The sequence below is a fragment of the Taudactylus pleione genome, unplaced genomic scaffold (assembly GCF_031769625.1).
Source record: "Taudactylus pleione unplaced genomic scaffold, aTauple2 ptg000494l, whole genome shotgun sequence".
Lineage (NCBI taxonomy): Eukaryota > Metazoa > Chordata > Amphibia > Anura > Myobatrachidae > Taudactylus > Taudactylus pleione.
The window spans coordinates 1,723,662-1,739,908 of record NW_028284896.1 but is presented as its reverse complement, the minus strand read 5'-3'; the positions used below and the strand labels follow the sequence as shown (position 1 = coordinate 1,739,908).

Below are 16,247 nucleotides of genomic sequence, written 5' to 3'. Positions count from 1 at the left end.
CAAAAATAAAGGAATATGTGCATCTTTTCAACTGTTCATGCCATATTAATGGGTAATGCCAGGGCCGTAGCTAGGGTAGTGCAGCAGGTGCCATCGCACAGGGCACCACAGGGCAGGGGGCGCTGTTTGGGCCTGTGAAATTTCTGTTTATTATCATTCTTGCTTGTAACTTCCTCTTATTTCATCCCCAGCATCTCCTGGCCTCTCCTATATCTGCCCTGGCCCTTAACCATGAATCCATGGCCCTTTTTTGGGTGCATTATGTCCCTTTGAAAAATGAGGGGGGCGCCAATGCTCTTTCTGGCACAGGGCACCAAAACGTCTAGTTTCGGCTCTGGGTAATGCATACTGACTTAGGATTCCAATCTTTTTTGAGTTTATAAAAATACCCAATATTATAATAAATATATCCCGGGTGTTACAGGATTCAAAGCACACTGTGGATTGGGCTGGGGGGCAGTGGGATAATACTTACCTCCTCGGTTCCGATTATCAGGTCTTCCCTGATAAAACTGTACTTCTTCCAGCCCTTTACCAGGCGCACTCCCAGCCAATCAGTGACTGCTGCTGGGCCTGGTAAAGGGCTGGAAGAAGTACCAGCCAATGACAGAAACCGCTTCGGATCTGAGCGCTGCTATTGAATAAGGTAAATGGAAGTGGAGGGAGAGGGACATGGGGGGGGGGGAGAAGATAGCAGTGGAGATATCAGGTGGCACAGAGGGGGGAAGAATAGCATTGAGCACAGGAGGTGGGAGATGGATGGCAGAGAGGACAGGAGGTGGGAGATGGATGGCAGGGACGACAGGAGGCGAGAGATGGATGGCAGGGAGGACAGGAGGTGGGAGATGGATGGCAGGGAGGACAGGAGGTGGGAGATGGCTGGCAGAGAGGGCAGGAGGGGTGAGTTGGATGGCAGAGAGGACAGGAGGTGAAAGATGGAAAGCATAGAGGGCAGTAGAGAGAAAGTGGATGGCAGAGAGGGCAGGAGGAGAGATGGATGGCAGTGAGGACAGGAGGTGGGAGATGGATGGCAGAGATGAAAGGAGGTGGGAGATGGATAGCAGAGAGGACAGTAGGGGAAGACAGGAGGTGGAAGATGGATGGCAGGGAGGACAGGAGGTGGGAGATGGATGGCAGGGATGAAAGGAGAGGAGAGATGGATAGCCGGAGGTAGGAGATGAATGGCAGAGAGGGCAGGAGGGGTGAGTTGGATGGCAGAGCAGACAGGAGGGGGAGATGGATGACAGAGAGGACAGGAGAGGGGAGATGAATGGCAAAGAGGACAGAAGGGGGTGAAGGATAGAGAGGACAAGAGGGGAAGATGGATGGCAGAGAGGACAAGAGGGGAAGATGGATGGTAGAGAGGACAGTAGAGGAAGATGGATGGCAGAGAGGACAAGAGGGGAAGATGGATGGCAGAGGGGAGATAGATGGCAGAGAGGACAGTATGGAAATATGGATGGCAGAGAGGACAGTAGGGGAAGACAGGAGGTGGGAGATGGATGGCAGAGAGGACATGAGGGGAGATGGATTACAGAGAGGACATGATGGGAGATGGTTGACGGACAGCCGGAGGTAGGAGATGGAGGGCAGGAGGGGTGAGTTGGATGGCAGAGCAGACAGGAGGGGGAGATGGATGGCAGAGAGGACAGGAGAGGGGAGATGAATGGCAGAGAGGACAGAATGGGGTAAAGGATAGAGAGGACAAGAGGGGAAGATGGATGGCAGAGAGGACAGTAGAGGAAAATGGATGGCAGAAAGGACAAGAGGGGAAGATGGATGGCAGAGAGGACTGTAGGGGAAGATGGATGGCAGAGAGGCTACACTTCTTCATCATTACCATTCATCATTCAGCGTTACCCACCTCAGATCGGCTACACTCCTTTCAAGGTATGAGATCGGGGCTGTTAGGATGTACATATTTATAATAGCTCTGCCTACAACATGGTTCCTTCAGCCTGCAAGATGGCAGCCTCAGTAATATCACTGGTTGCTAATGCATTGATAAGCTGTATTCTTATGAGTAGTGGTTCAACCCACCACATGGCTTCCTCAGCCTGGAATAGAGCAACCTTACAAAGTCTCTTGTCCACTGATAAATTGCATTCATATGATTAGCCAACCACATGACTTTTCAGTCCACAAAATGATCACCACACTAAGGGCTCGATTCAGACCCGGTCACTAGACGCGTTCACTCACACCCAGCGTATGCAAACTCAGCTAAGTGACGGCAAGGCAGGCGAACGCACGGCAAGGCATAAGCACGTCCACTATGTCTTGCCGTGCGATCGCTTTGTGTATGCAGACACCCACCAGTCTGTCTTAAGACACCGACTTGCGCACATCATCTCCAGGAAGTGTATGCAACCATCGGTACATCGGGTACCATTGGAAGCAAACACAGCGCTTGAGGTAGTCTATACCCTACCTCAAGTACTGCGATCACTTCAGTGTGAAATACAACCAGGTGACGGGTACTATGACCTTGCCTGTTAATTATGCGCGTCTCTGAAACTGCGTTATTTCGGACAGGCACGCCAGCATTCATATCTACACTCCCCCGTTTCTAGTGGCCTGCCCCTGTTACCACCCACAAATGGCTTCTCCTGCCACTCACTCTGCTGGGCTGTCTATGCTCGGCATGCGAACGCATCTTGATCTTTCGCACTGGTTCATGCACGCGGACTGCGATACATACGCATGCGCAGAATGTGAAAATCGTCCAGCTACGAGCGAACGCTTCTTAGCGTCCGGGCCTGAATCGGGCCCTCAGTGCCTCAGCAGTGTCACCGATTCCTGGTGAGTCCATAAGCTGCATTCTTAGATGTAGTAGTTTAACCCACCTTATGAGTTCCATAGCTCACAAAGTGGCCGTCAGACTAAGTGCCTCACTCAGCTGCTTCACTGGTCCTTAGTGCATTGATTTCTTGCACTCTTATGAGTAGCACCTCAGCCCACTACATAACTACCTCAGCTCACAAAATGGCAGCATCACTAAGTTCCCCGGGGACATAACTGGTTCCGAGTGAATTGATAAGCCGCATTCTCAAAGTGGCTTCCTCAGCTCACAAAATGGCAGCCTCACTAAAGGGGAGATGTATCAAGCCTTGGAGACAGATAAAGTAGAAAAATTGGCCAAAGCAACCAATTAGCTTCTAACTCTCATTTTATAGGCTGTTAGATAAATGATAGTTTGAAGCTGATTGGATACCTTGGGCAACTTCTCCACTTAATCTCTCTCCATGAGTTGTTACATCTCCCCCTAAGTGCCTCAGAGATGTCACTGAGTCCTACATTATCACAAATGTTGATTTGTACTGTAGAATGCCCGGCTCCATTATGTTTAGGCAGTAGGCACACTTTGATACCTTGTTACCCATAGCATTATTGCAAGGAAGAGGTAGAAGAGCCAAGGTCTACTTTTTACTGCTGAAATTTATAATCAGCTGTATAAGAAATATAGTCTAATTATTTACATTACAAGGGAGCACCTGCTACAACTGTATTAATTACATAGTAGTCAGTCATGTTTAACCACAGTAGAACCAGTTAATGAGCGACTTGGCAATGATGTGGGATCATCAGGCCCAGTCTTGCAAGATTCAATAGATAACCGCCCTAAGTCTCAGCCCTCCCTGGTACTCCCTCGCAGGGAGAAGCAGGACTTATTTACACATTACTGCATGAGCCCCATACAGCTGATAACCACATCCTTCCTCAGCCTTGCACTCAGACTAACACGATGAAGCTGCTTTTCCAGTTTGGGCTCTACAGTGCCCTCCTGTGCCTGGGTAAGTGCTCAAGATAGCCCTGTCTTCTATAATGAGTATTGTATTTATATATGGATTAGTAGTATATGGTCTACTACAATGTGTCTCTGAATCATTTGATAAGGTGTGATAAAGAGCTGGCTTTCAGTACAGTATATCATTATTAGAACAAAGCTGTATAAAGTAGATCGACATTTACCAACTAAACTGTAAACCACTGATCTAACCCAAATTTGTCCAACAAGTGGTAGAATTATGAGAGTTAATTCATAAACAATTACTTAACTGCTGTTAATTACGGGAATCCTAAACAGTATCTTGTGTGTGACTTGTGGGCAGAGATGAAGTACGCTGATTGCATTGCTGTATTTATCAGATACATGAGGCTTGTGGCAATGACTACAGAAGATAATGATAGATGGGTCGGGTTTACTGTCTATGGCCATAAAAGGACTTGGGCTACCCCATTGCATACCTCCCTACATTGGCCCATGGAAATTAGGGTGTTTTTACCAAAAAAACCTCCTATCTTGCTGCCAATTGAGTCAAACATCCTGAAATCGGAACCGTTTTCCAGAAGTAGGGATGGTTGGGATCAGTGGTGGCTCCAGAGGTGGGGCTGCAGCACAGTCTAAAATTCAAATAGAGGAGCCACGCCAACTGCCAGTGAGTCCCGGCCAGCCATGTTTGGCGGCATTTGGGGTGGCAGTTGGTGTGACTCCCCTATTTGAATTTTGGACTGCACTGCAGCCCCAACTCTTGAGCCGCCACTGGTTGGGAGACCTGCCATCATCCCTACAACAGATGAAGTTTAATCAGACATATTATTCAGATATCTTGACTGCAAGTAGGAACCAATTAAAATGATGCTCCATAGTGATCACCACACTTCAAAATACAAAAAGTACACGTGGACTTAGCATTGTAGACTTAGGTGTGAAGCTGGCTGTTTATTGTACTGAACTTAAGGACTGAGCTTTGCGGTTTATTGTAATGATTGAAGGTGGTGACGCTTGTTGAGTATTGTAATGATTGATGATTGTGATGCTTTTTTGGTATAGTAATGATTGAAGGTTGTGACACTTGTTGAGTATAGTAATGATTGAAGGTTGTGACGCTTGTTGAGTATTGTAATGATTGAAGGTTGTGACGTTTGTTGGGTACTGTAATAGTTGAAGGTTGTTACGCTTGTTGGGTATTGTAATGTTTGAAGATTGTGATGCTTGTTGAGTATTGTAATGATTGAAGGTTGTGAAGCTTGTTGAGTATTGCAATTATTGATGACTGTGACGCTTGTTGGGTATTCTAGTGTTTGAAGGTTGTGGAGCTTTTTGGGTATAGTAATGATTGAAGATTGAGACACTTGTTGAGTATAGTAATGACTGAAGAGTGTAACGCTTATTGAGTATTGTGATGATTGAAGAGTGTGACGCTTATTGAGTTTTGTAATGATTGAAGGTTGTGACGCTTGTTGGGTATTGTAGTGTTTGAAGGTTGTGGAGCTTTTTGGGTATAGTAATGATTGAAGGTTGAGACACTTGTTGAGTATAGTAATGACTGAAGAGTGTAACGCTTGTCGAGTATTGTAATGATTGAAGAGTGTGACACTTATTGAGTTTTGTAATGATTGAAGGTTGTGACGCTTGTTGGGTATTGTAGTGTTTGAAGGTTGTGGAGCTTTTTGGGTATAGTAATGATTGAAGGTTGAGACACTTGTTGAGTATAGTAATGACTGAAGAGTGTAACGCTTGTCGAGTATTGTAATGATTGAAGAGTGTGACGCTTATTGAGTTTTGTAATGATTGAAGGTTGTGACGCTTGTTGGGTATTGTAGTGTTTGAAGGTTGTGGAGATTTTTGGGTATAGTAATGATTGAAGGTTGAGACACTTGTTGAGTATAGTAATGACTGAAGAGTGTAACGCTTGTTGAGTATTGTAATGATTGAAGAGTGTGACGCTTATTGAGTTTTGTAATGATTGAAGGTTGTGACGCTTGTTGGGTATTGTAGTGATTGAAGATTGTGACACTTGCTGAGTATTATAATGATTGATGATTTTGACGCTTGCTGAGTATTGTAATGATTGAAGGTTGTGACACTTGTTGAGTATTGTAGTGATTGAAGGTTGTGACGCTTGTTGAGTTTTGGAATGATTGGAGATTGTGATGCTTGTTGAGTATTATAATGTTTGAAGGCTGTGACGCTTTTTGGTTATTGTAGTGATTGAAGGTTGTGACACTTGTTGAGTGTAGTAATGACTGAAGAGTGTAACGCTTGTCGAGTATTGTAATGATTGAAGAGTGTGACACTTATTGAGTTTTGTAATGATTGAAGGTTGTGACGCTTGTTGGGTATTGTAGTGTTTGAAGGTTGTGGAGCTTTTTGGGTATAGTAATGATTGAAGGTTGAGACACTTGTTGAGTATAGTAATGACTGAAGAGTGTAACGCTTGTCGAGTATTGTAATGATTGAAGAGTGTGACGCTTATTGAGTTTTGTAATGATTGAAGGTTGTGACGCTTGTTGGGTATTGTAGTGTTTGAAGGTTGTGGAGATTTTTGGGTATAGTAATGATTGAAGGTTGAGACACTTGTTGAGTATAGTAATGACTGAAGAGTGTAACGCTTGTTGAGTATTGTAATGATTGAAGAGTGTGACACTTATTGAGTTTTGTAATGATTGAAGGTTGTGACGCTTGTTGGGTATTGTAGTGATTGAAGATTGTGACACTTGCTGAGTATTATAATGATTGATGATTTTGACGCTTGCTGAGTATTGTAATGATTGAAGGTTGTGACACTTGTTGAGTATTGTAGTGATTGAAGGTTGTGACGCTTGTTGAGTTTTGGAATGATTGGAGATTGTGATGCTTGTTGAGTATTATAATGTTTGAAGGCTGTGACGCTTTTTGGTTATTGTAGTGATTGAAGGTTGTGACACTTGTTGAGTGTAGTAATGATTGAAGATTGTGACGCTTGTTGAGTATAGTAATGTTTGAAGGTTGTGACGCTTGTTGAGTATTATTATTAATTGAAGATTGTGACGCTTGTTGGGTATTGTAGTGATTGAAGTTTGTGAATCCTGTGGAGTATTGTTATGAACTAAGAACATGAGGCTGGCTATGTAATAAACTTAGGGTATGATACTTGGGAACTGCAATTACATGGAATTAGAAGACTTGCTGTGTTTGTAAAGTTTATTTGTAGTATATTTGATTGTTAACCTTCTGAGTACATCCCTTTAAACACATCACTGTGGTTTTATGTGAGGCTGACAGGTCTGCTTCAAAATACGTTAATGATTTTCCTTAAGTATTAATTTGAACCTGTACAATGTCAGGTTTTGCTTAACCAGTATTTTTAGATTCATATGTTACTCATTCCTCTGCAAAAGCCTCTACAGCTGAACAGCATTAAAGCACAGCCCATTAACTCTTGGTAGATTATGACTTTAAGGTTCCAGCAGACAAAACCATTACGGAAAAGGTAAATCTATAAAAAAATTAAAAAGGAAGTGAAACATCAAAAACCTAAAGCCATTTCTACTGCCAGCATGACATACAATACATCAATGATGTAACTACTGTGACAGCCTAGTCCAGGGGTCCTATGTGTGTCCTATGTGGCTTAGACTTGGCCATTAACTTAAACACCATTGCATATCACAGTGGACTATACAGTGTGACCTTGGAGCCATTGCATATCACAGTGGACTATACAGTGTGACCTTGGAGCCATTGCATATCACAGTGGACTATACAGTGTGACCTTGGAGCCATTGCATATCACAGTGGACTATACAGTGTGACCTTGGAGCAAAATACGTTGTGGCCTGGCAGAAAAGTGTGACTTCAGGTAAATTGGGTATATGTTGGCGTGTTCTGAGTTGTGTCTAATATCCCTTTCACACTACAAGCAATAACCCGGGTTACTGTGCAGTGTGAAAGGGATAGTCTGTAATAAGCCTGGTCATGAGAATGGTTGAATGCGTGTTCAAGCCAGCTCACAGGGCAGTGTGAATAGGTAACTTGGGTCACGTTCACTGCATAGGAAGAGCCGGCTCACCATGTGATGGTGGTGATGTCATCGACCCAGCATAAGTGCCGGATCGGGCAGCCAGTCTGAAAGGGGTCTCAGCCAGGTCGCACCCGGGATGGGCGTGTGAACAAAATCCTGGTTGCGACCCGGCATACAGATGTGAAAGGGTATTAAATTGCAGAGGCGTCACCAGGTGAAAAGGGGGCGTGGCCTGAATTAAAGGGGGTGTTGCCACACTGGGATCCTAATGACATCACTCCGGGGGGCAGCCCAGCATCGCCAGAGATGCCGGGCTACCCCCGGAGACTGGGTTGTCTATTAGTGCACTACTAGTGCAAACGTATGTGATGGTGACCAGAGATGTGGCTATAATTGGTAAATTGGTGTGGAATAGTCAGCTGCATGGCCTCAAACTAAGCTCGATGCTCAACAAACGTTCAATAGAAATCCAATAGAAATGATGACTTTGGTCATGTTCTTAGATGTAGTATACAGGTGACTGCAATCTGCGGCTCTACAATGCTCTCTGGGCTTGAGAAACTATTGTAAGGGATGTAGTTAGCAGATCGGCGGACAGGATGTCGCCAGTCTAAATCCCGACATCACAAGCCTGACACTGGATTTAAGATAGACGTCAAAACACTGACACCTATCTTAATCCCGACACCGGAATCTAGACAGACGCCATCCCGAACCAGGTAAGCCCCGTCTTATCTGACGTCTTATCTTATAAGACGTCCCGTCTTATCTGTTAGCCGCAGGGGGAGAGTGTTAGGTTTAGGCAGCATAGCGGGGTTAGGGTTAGGTTTTGGGGAGGTGAGGTTAGGGTTAGGCACCCCTAAGGAGGGGGTTAGGGTTAGGCACCAATGGGGGGGTTAGGCACTAAGGGAGGCTAGGTTAGGGTTAGGTTTAGGCACGAAGAGTGGAGACTTAAGTTTAGGCACTAACAGGGAGGGTTAGGGTGTGGGGTGTGAAGGGTTAGGGTTAGGCTACAAAAGGGGGATTAGGGGGAGAAGGGAGGAGGGTTAGTATACTTACCCAAAGCCTGCCAGGATACCGCCCATCGGGGTGCCGCTATCGGTATTTAGAAAGGAGGCATCCCGACTGTCGGTATTTCATACCAATTCCCTCCTCACAGCTTAGTATATAAATTATCCCTGCAGTTATAGAGCTACAGAGGTCATGAATGGGGGACACTGAACACCAATGACAACCATTATTACAATTATTACAATAAAAAGTACAAAAATTAGGATATGTGGGAAACACTGAGCCGGTTCATTTAAATATAGATTTCTACAGGGTTGGGGGACTGGAGGTTAAAAATTGTTATATTAAGTGGAGGTTAAAAACAGTATACTTGCCCCCAACAGTGCCCCTGTTTTTGAATTTTTAATTGCAGGACTTTGGGGTTTATGTATCAAGCAGTGAAAACATTGGTGAAGTGAACCAGGGGCGAAGTTGCTCATAGCAACCGATCAGCTTTGAAGAAGCATTTATCAAGTACAGTCTATAAAATGATAGGTAGATGCTGATTGGTTGCTATGGGCAACTTCACCACCGGTCCACTTCTCCACTGCTTGATACATCTCCCCCATAGTGACAATTATTTTGCTCTGTAGGGTGTTATTTTTACAATATGAGTTCCTAGTTTCTGTATGTACATCATTTATCTTCCATACTACAATGATGTTCTTGTATGAATTTGGTACTTGCTGTATTACTATCACATTTTGAGAATGCCAGTAACTGACTCTAAGGGGAAAATGTACTAAGCACGGCTATTGCACGCAGCCACTTCTCAACATGTATAAGCCCCAAATTTTAATGCCAATGACATTAAAAGCAAAACATGGCAGGTGCTTAGTAAATTTACCTTAATGGTGTTAATGAAAGTGACATGAGCATATTCCCTTACCTACGTCTTCTAATTCCAGCCGTTGGCCTCCGGTGCTATCACTACAGCGGGCTACCAGACCAGACCCTGCATAAACAGGAGGCCAAACCTTGTGACGCCACTCATACACATTGCAGCACTACACTCCTAAAGTACAGAGGTGAGTATGAATTCTTGTATTAACCTTAGCACCTAAAATACAGCCTTTGCCTGCCCAAAGCATGCATTTGTAACACCTGTAAAGAAAGAAAGACACCAAGGGGTATATTTACTAAAGTGAGAGTTTTTAGAAGTGGAGATGTTGCCCATAGCAACCTATCAGATCCTAGCTATTATTTTCTAGAAGGTGCTAGAGAAATGTTAAGTAGAAATTGATATTGGTTGCTATAGGCAACATGTCCACTTCTTAAAACCTGCACTTTAGTAAATATAAATATACCCCTTACTAAAAGATATGTAAAGAAAATATTTTACTTAGCTTCTGCTATACGAGATACAGAAGATGCAGCAAGCAATATAAAAATCTCAACATGTTAGCCCATATCTCAGCAAGAGATCGTGTAATTAGAGGAACAGTCATCAGGTACGGCAGAAGTCCTTAGGATTAACCTTCTGTTACAGATGCCTCAACATGTTCATTTTCTGCTGAGCGACATAGGAGAAAAAAATTAAATAAAAAGTCTGACTATCCAAAGCTCTATGACGGAGCTATAAGGAGGAGCTATGTCACGTGTTTAGGAGGCGGGGCTGACAGGCCGCAGAGCCGCCTTTCTCCCAAACTGGTTAAAGCCATATGAAGGGGGCCAAGGTTATTGGAGCTTAGAATTAAAGAAAGAAAAATCTATTGAGGTATCTGGGTTGCTTAGCTGAACGTAACATACTGTATATATCCTGCATTCAGCACTATTATAGCAACTAAGGGACGCATTCATCATCACTTAAGTTTTACAAAAGCAGGAGAAAATTAAACTTTTCACCTGCAATTGTAAACATTAAGTTATCGGGCCATTCATCAAGAGGATAAAGCAGGAGATATGCAAAATAGTAGCATCATTCATATAGGTGCTCTTTTGGATAAGATAAGTATAGTAAATGGGTAAATACGTTCTTGATACAGTTAATAGTTCTACAAAACACTATAGATATATATAGGCATGTTGGGAGTTATACTTCCTGAGTAAGAGAAGGAGGAGAAAGTCGAGACCATAAACCGTCAATTGCTTGGAGAAACAGAGGGCCTGATTCAGAGCCGGACGCTCTGACCAGAGTGCTCGCTCTGAATCAGGGCCCTCCTCCATTAAAATGGAGCGTCCTCCTGGATGCTCGTATAGCTGTGGGTCACCACCCACAGCATATACGAGCGTGCAAAAAGATGGTCGCGATGGTCTTGACCATCGCGACCATCGGACTTGCGAGGGAAACCCTGCGGTCGGGTTTCCCAGCCACAAACCCTGGAGTGATTTTGGCTCTATCAGAGCCAAAATCACTCCCACTGACATCAGTAGTGATGTCAGTGGGGCCGGCTTCAGACGGTAGGCGTTCCCATGGGACCGGCGCCGTCTGGCAGGCACGCACGCCCCCGGCACGCCCACCAAAGGGGGCGTGCTGTCAATCAACATCAACAGCACGCCCCCTTCGGTGCGAGACCCCGAGCGATGGAAAGCCTGTCGCTCGTTGGGTCTCGCGCATGCGCGCGACGGAGCTCCCTCCGTGGTGCGCATGCGCAGTGGGGAACATCGACCCACTTGCGAGCGTACTGCCGCTCGCGAGTGGGTCTGAATGACCCCCAGAGTTCTTTATACTCAACATCATTACCATCTCAGGAATTACTGTTTTGAACTGAGGACCGTGTGTTGGAGAACTATTAACTGTATCAAGAACGTATTTACCCATTTACTATACTTATCTTTTCCAAAAGAGCACCTATATGAATTGATACCTACTATCTTGTTTGTTTGTGTATTTTGGAGTTTTGGTGAAACTTCTGGTTTTCAATTTGTGCTGGTTGCTTTGCACTAACAGAGTATTGTACCTTTGTTTTAAAGCAGGAGATATCACAGATATCTCCTGCTTACCTTCCTCTCCCGATGTGGCCTGCTGTCCCCATACACTAGTATCACAGATATCTCCTGCTTACCTTCCTCTCCCGATGTGGCCCACTGACCCCATACACTAGTATCACAGATATCTCCTGCTTACCTTTCTCTCCTGGAATGGCCCGCTGTCCCTATTCACTAGTATCACAGATACCTATCTCCTGCTTACCTTCCTCTCCTGATGTGGCCCGCTGTCCCCATACACTACTATCACAGATTTCTCCTGCTTACCGTCCTCTCCCGATGTGGCCTGCTGTCCCCATACACTAGTATCACAGATATCTCCTGCTTACCTTCCTCTCCCGATGTGGCCCACTGTCCCCATACACTAGTATCACAGATATCTCCTGCTTACCTTTCTCTCCCGATGTGGCCCACTGTCCCCATACACTAGTATCACAGATATCTCCTGCTTACCTTCCTCTCCCGATGTGGCCTGCTGTCCCCATACACTAGTATCACAGATATCTCCTGCTTACCTTCCTCTCCCGATGTGGCCCACTGACCCCATACACTAGTATCACAGATATCTCCTGCTTACCTTTCTCTCCCGGAATGGCCCGCTGTCCCTATTCACTAGTATCACAGGTACCTATCTCCTGCTTACCTTCCTCTCCTGATGTGGCCCGCTGTCCCCATACACTACTATCACAGATATCTCCTGCTTACCGTCCTCTCCCGATGTGGCCTGCTGTCCCCATACACTAGTATCACAGATATCTCCTGCTTACCTTCCTCTCCCGATGTGGCCCACTGTCCCCATACACTAGTATCACAGATATCTCCTGCTTACCTTTCTCTCCCGATGTTGCCCACTGTCCCCATACACTAGTATCACAGATATCTCCTGCTTACCTTTCTCTCCTGGAATGGCCCACTGTCCCTATTCACTAGTATCACAGATAGCTATCTCCTGCTTACCTTCCTCTCCTGATGTGGCCCGCTGTCCCCATACACTAGTATCACAGATATCTCCTGCTTACCTTCCTCTCCCGATGTGGCCCACTGTCCCCATACACTAGTATCACAGATATCTCCTGCTTACCTTCCTCTCCCCATGTGGCCCACTGTCCCCATACACTAGTATCACAGATATCTACAGCTTACCTTTCTCTCCCGATGTGGCCCACTGTCCCCATACACTAGTATCACAGATATCTCCTGCTTACCTTTCTCTCCCGGAATGACCCGCTGTCCCTATTCACTAGTATCATAGATACCTATCTCCTGCTTACCTTCCTCTCCTGATGTGGCCCGCTGTCCCCAATAGACTAGTATCACAGATATCTCCTGCTTACCTTCCTCTCCCAATGTGGCCCACTGTCCCCATACACTAGTATCACAGATATCTCCTGCTAACCTTTCTCTCCCGATGTGGCCCACTGTCCCCATACACTAGTATCACAGATATCTCCTGCTTACCTTTCTCTCCCGGAATGGCCCGCTGTCCCTATTCACTAGTACCATAGATACCTATCTCCTGCTTACCTTCCTCTCCCGATGTGGCCCACTGTCCCCATACACTAGTATCACAGATATCTCCTGCTTACCTTTCTCTCCCGATGTGGCCCACTGTCCCCATACACTAGTATCACAGATATCTCCTGCTTACCTTTCTCTCCCGGAATGGCCCGCTGTCCCTATTCACTAGTATCACAGATATCTATCTCCTGCTTACCTTCCTCTCCTGATGTGACCCACTGTCCCCATACACTAGTATCACAGATATATATCTCCTGCTTACCTTCCTCTCCTGATGTGGCCCGCTGTCCCCATTCACTAGTATCACAGATATCTCCTGCTTACCTTCCTCTCCCGGAATGGCCCGCTGTCCCCATACACTAGTATCACAGATACCTATCTCCTACTTACCTTCCTCTCCCGGAATGGCCCACTGTCCCCATACACTAGTATCACAGATATCTATCTCCTGCTTACCTTCCTCTCCTGATGTGGGCCACTGTCCCAATGCACTAGTATCACAGATATCCCCTGCTTACCTTCCTCTCCCGGAATGTCCCACTATCCCCATTCACTTATCCCCATTCTCCTGCTTACCTTCCTCTCCCGAAATGGCCCGCTGTCCCCATTCACTAGTATCACAGATATCTATCTCCTGCTTACCTTCCTCTCCCGGAATGGCCCGCTGCCCCCATACACTAGTATCACAGATATCTATCTCCTGCTTACCTTCCTCTCCCGGAATGGCCCGCTGTCCCCATACACTAATATCACAGATATCTATCTCCTGCTTACCTTCCTCTCCTGATGTGGCCCGCTGTCCCCATTCACTAGTATCACAGATATCTCCTACTTACCTTCCTCTACTGATGTGGCCCGCTGTCCCCATTCACTAGTATCACAGATATCTCCTGCTTACCTTTCTCTCCCGATGTGGCCCACTGTCCCCATACACTAGTATCACAGATATCTCCTGCTTACCTTCCTCTCCCGGAATGGCCCGCTGTCCCCATACACTAGTATCACAGATATCTCCTGCTTACCTTCCTCTCCCGAAATGGCCCACTGTCCCCATTCACTAGTACTCTATCTCCTGCTTACCTTCCTCTCCCGATATGGGCCCCCTGTCCCCATACACTAGTATCACAGATATCTCCTGCTTACCTTCATCTCCCGAAATGGCCTGCTGTCCCCATACACTAGTATCACAGATATCTCCTGCTTACATTCCTCTCCCGATGTGGCCCGCTGTCCCAATACACTAGTATCACAGATATCTCCTGCTTACCTTCCTCTCCCGGAATGTCCCACTATCCCCATACACTAGTATCACAGATCTCCTGCTTACCTTCCTCTCCCGAAATGGCCCGCTGTCCTCATTCACTAGTATCACAGATATCTATCTCCTGCTTACCTTCCTCTCCCAGAATGGCCCGCTGTTCCCATACTCTAGTATCTCAGATATCTATCTCCTGCTTACCTTCCTCTACCGATATGGCCCGCTGTCCCCATACACTTGTATCACAGATATCTCCTGCTTACCTTCCTCTCCCGGAATGGCCCGCTGTCCCCATACACTAGTTTCACAGATATCTCCTGCTTACCTTCCTCTTCCGATGTGGCCTGCTGTCCCCATACACTAGTATCAGATATCTCCTGCTTACTTTCCTCTCCCAATGTGGCCCGCTGTCCCAATACACTAGAATCACAGATATCTCCTGCTTACCTTCCTCCCGGAATGTCCCGCTGTCCCCATACCCTAGTATCACAGATATCTCCTGCTTTCCTTCCTCTCCCAGAGGGGCCCGTTGTCCACATACACTAGTATCGCAGATATCTCCTGCTTACCTTGCTCTCACGGATTAGCCCTCTGTCCCCATACACTAGTATCACAGATATCTATCTCCTGCTTACCTTCCTCTCCCAGAATGGCCCGCTGTCCCCATACATTAGTATCTCAGATATCTATCTCCTGCTTACCTTCCTCTACCGATATGGCCCGCTGTCCCCATACACTTGTATCACAGATATCTCCTGCTTACCTTCCTCTCCCGGAATGGCCCGCGGTCCCCATACACTTGTGTCACAGATATCTCCTGCTTACCTTCCTCTCCCGGAATGGCCCGCTGTCCCCATTCACTAGTATCACAGATATCTCCTGCTTACCTTTCTCTCCCGATGTGGCCCACTGTCCCCATACACTAGTATCACAGATATCTCCTGCTTACCTTCCTCTCCCGGAATGGCCCGCTGTCCCCATACACTAGTATCACAGATATCTCCTGCTTACCTTCCTCTCCCGAAATGGCCCACTGTCCCCATTCACTAGTATCACAGATATCTATCTCCTGCTTACCTTCCTCTCCCGATATGGGCCCCCTGTCCCCATACACTAGTATCACAGATATCTCCTGCTTACCTTCATCTCCCGGAATGGCCTGCTGTCCCCATACACTAGTATCACAGATATCTCCTGCTTACATTCCTCTCCCGATGTGGCCCGCTGTCCCAATACACTAGTATCACAGATATCTCCCGCTTACCTTCCTCTCCCGGAATGTCCCACTATCCCCATACACTAATATCACAGATCTCCTGCTTACCTTCCTCTCCCGAAATGGCCCGCTGTCCCCATTCACTAGTATCACAGATATCTATCTCCTGCTTACCTTCCTCTCCCAGAATGGCCCGCTGTCCCCATACTCTAGTATCTCAGATATCTATCTCCTGCTTACCTTCCTCTACCGATATGGCCCGCTGTCCCCATACACTAGTATCACAGATATCTCCTGCTTACCTTTCTCTCCCGATGTGGCCCACTGTCCCCATACACTAGTATCACAGATATCTCCTGCTTACCTTTCTCTCCCGGAATGGCCCGCTGTCCCTATTCACTAGTATCACAGATATCTATCTCCTGCTTACCTTCCTCTCCTGATGTGACCCACTGTCCCCATACACTAGTATCACAGATATATATCTCCT

General features: G+C 46.1%; 1 protein-coding gene across 1 annotated transcript in view; it reads left to right on the top strand.

The window, feature by feature from the left end:
- Positions 1–3,656: 3,656 nt before the first annotated feature.
- The window catches only part of LOC148502535 (urokinase plasminogen activator surface receptor-like), a 37,255-nt gene continuing 24,664 nt past the window's right edge, over positions 3,657–16,247 (top strand). The window contains exons 1-2 of the mRNA XM_088449729.1: positions 3,657–3,794; positions 9,746–9,865. Coding sequence (XP_088305855.1) covers positions 3,746–3,794; positions 9,746–9,865 — 169 coding nt within the window. The 5' untranslated portion in view covers positions 3,657–3,745. The remainder of the gene's footprint in view (positions 3,795–9,745; positions 9,866–16,247) is intronic.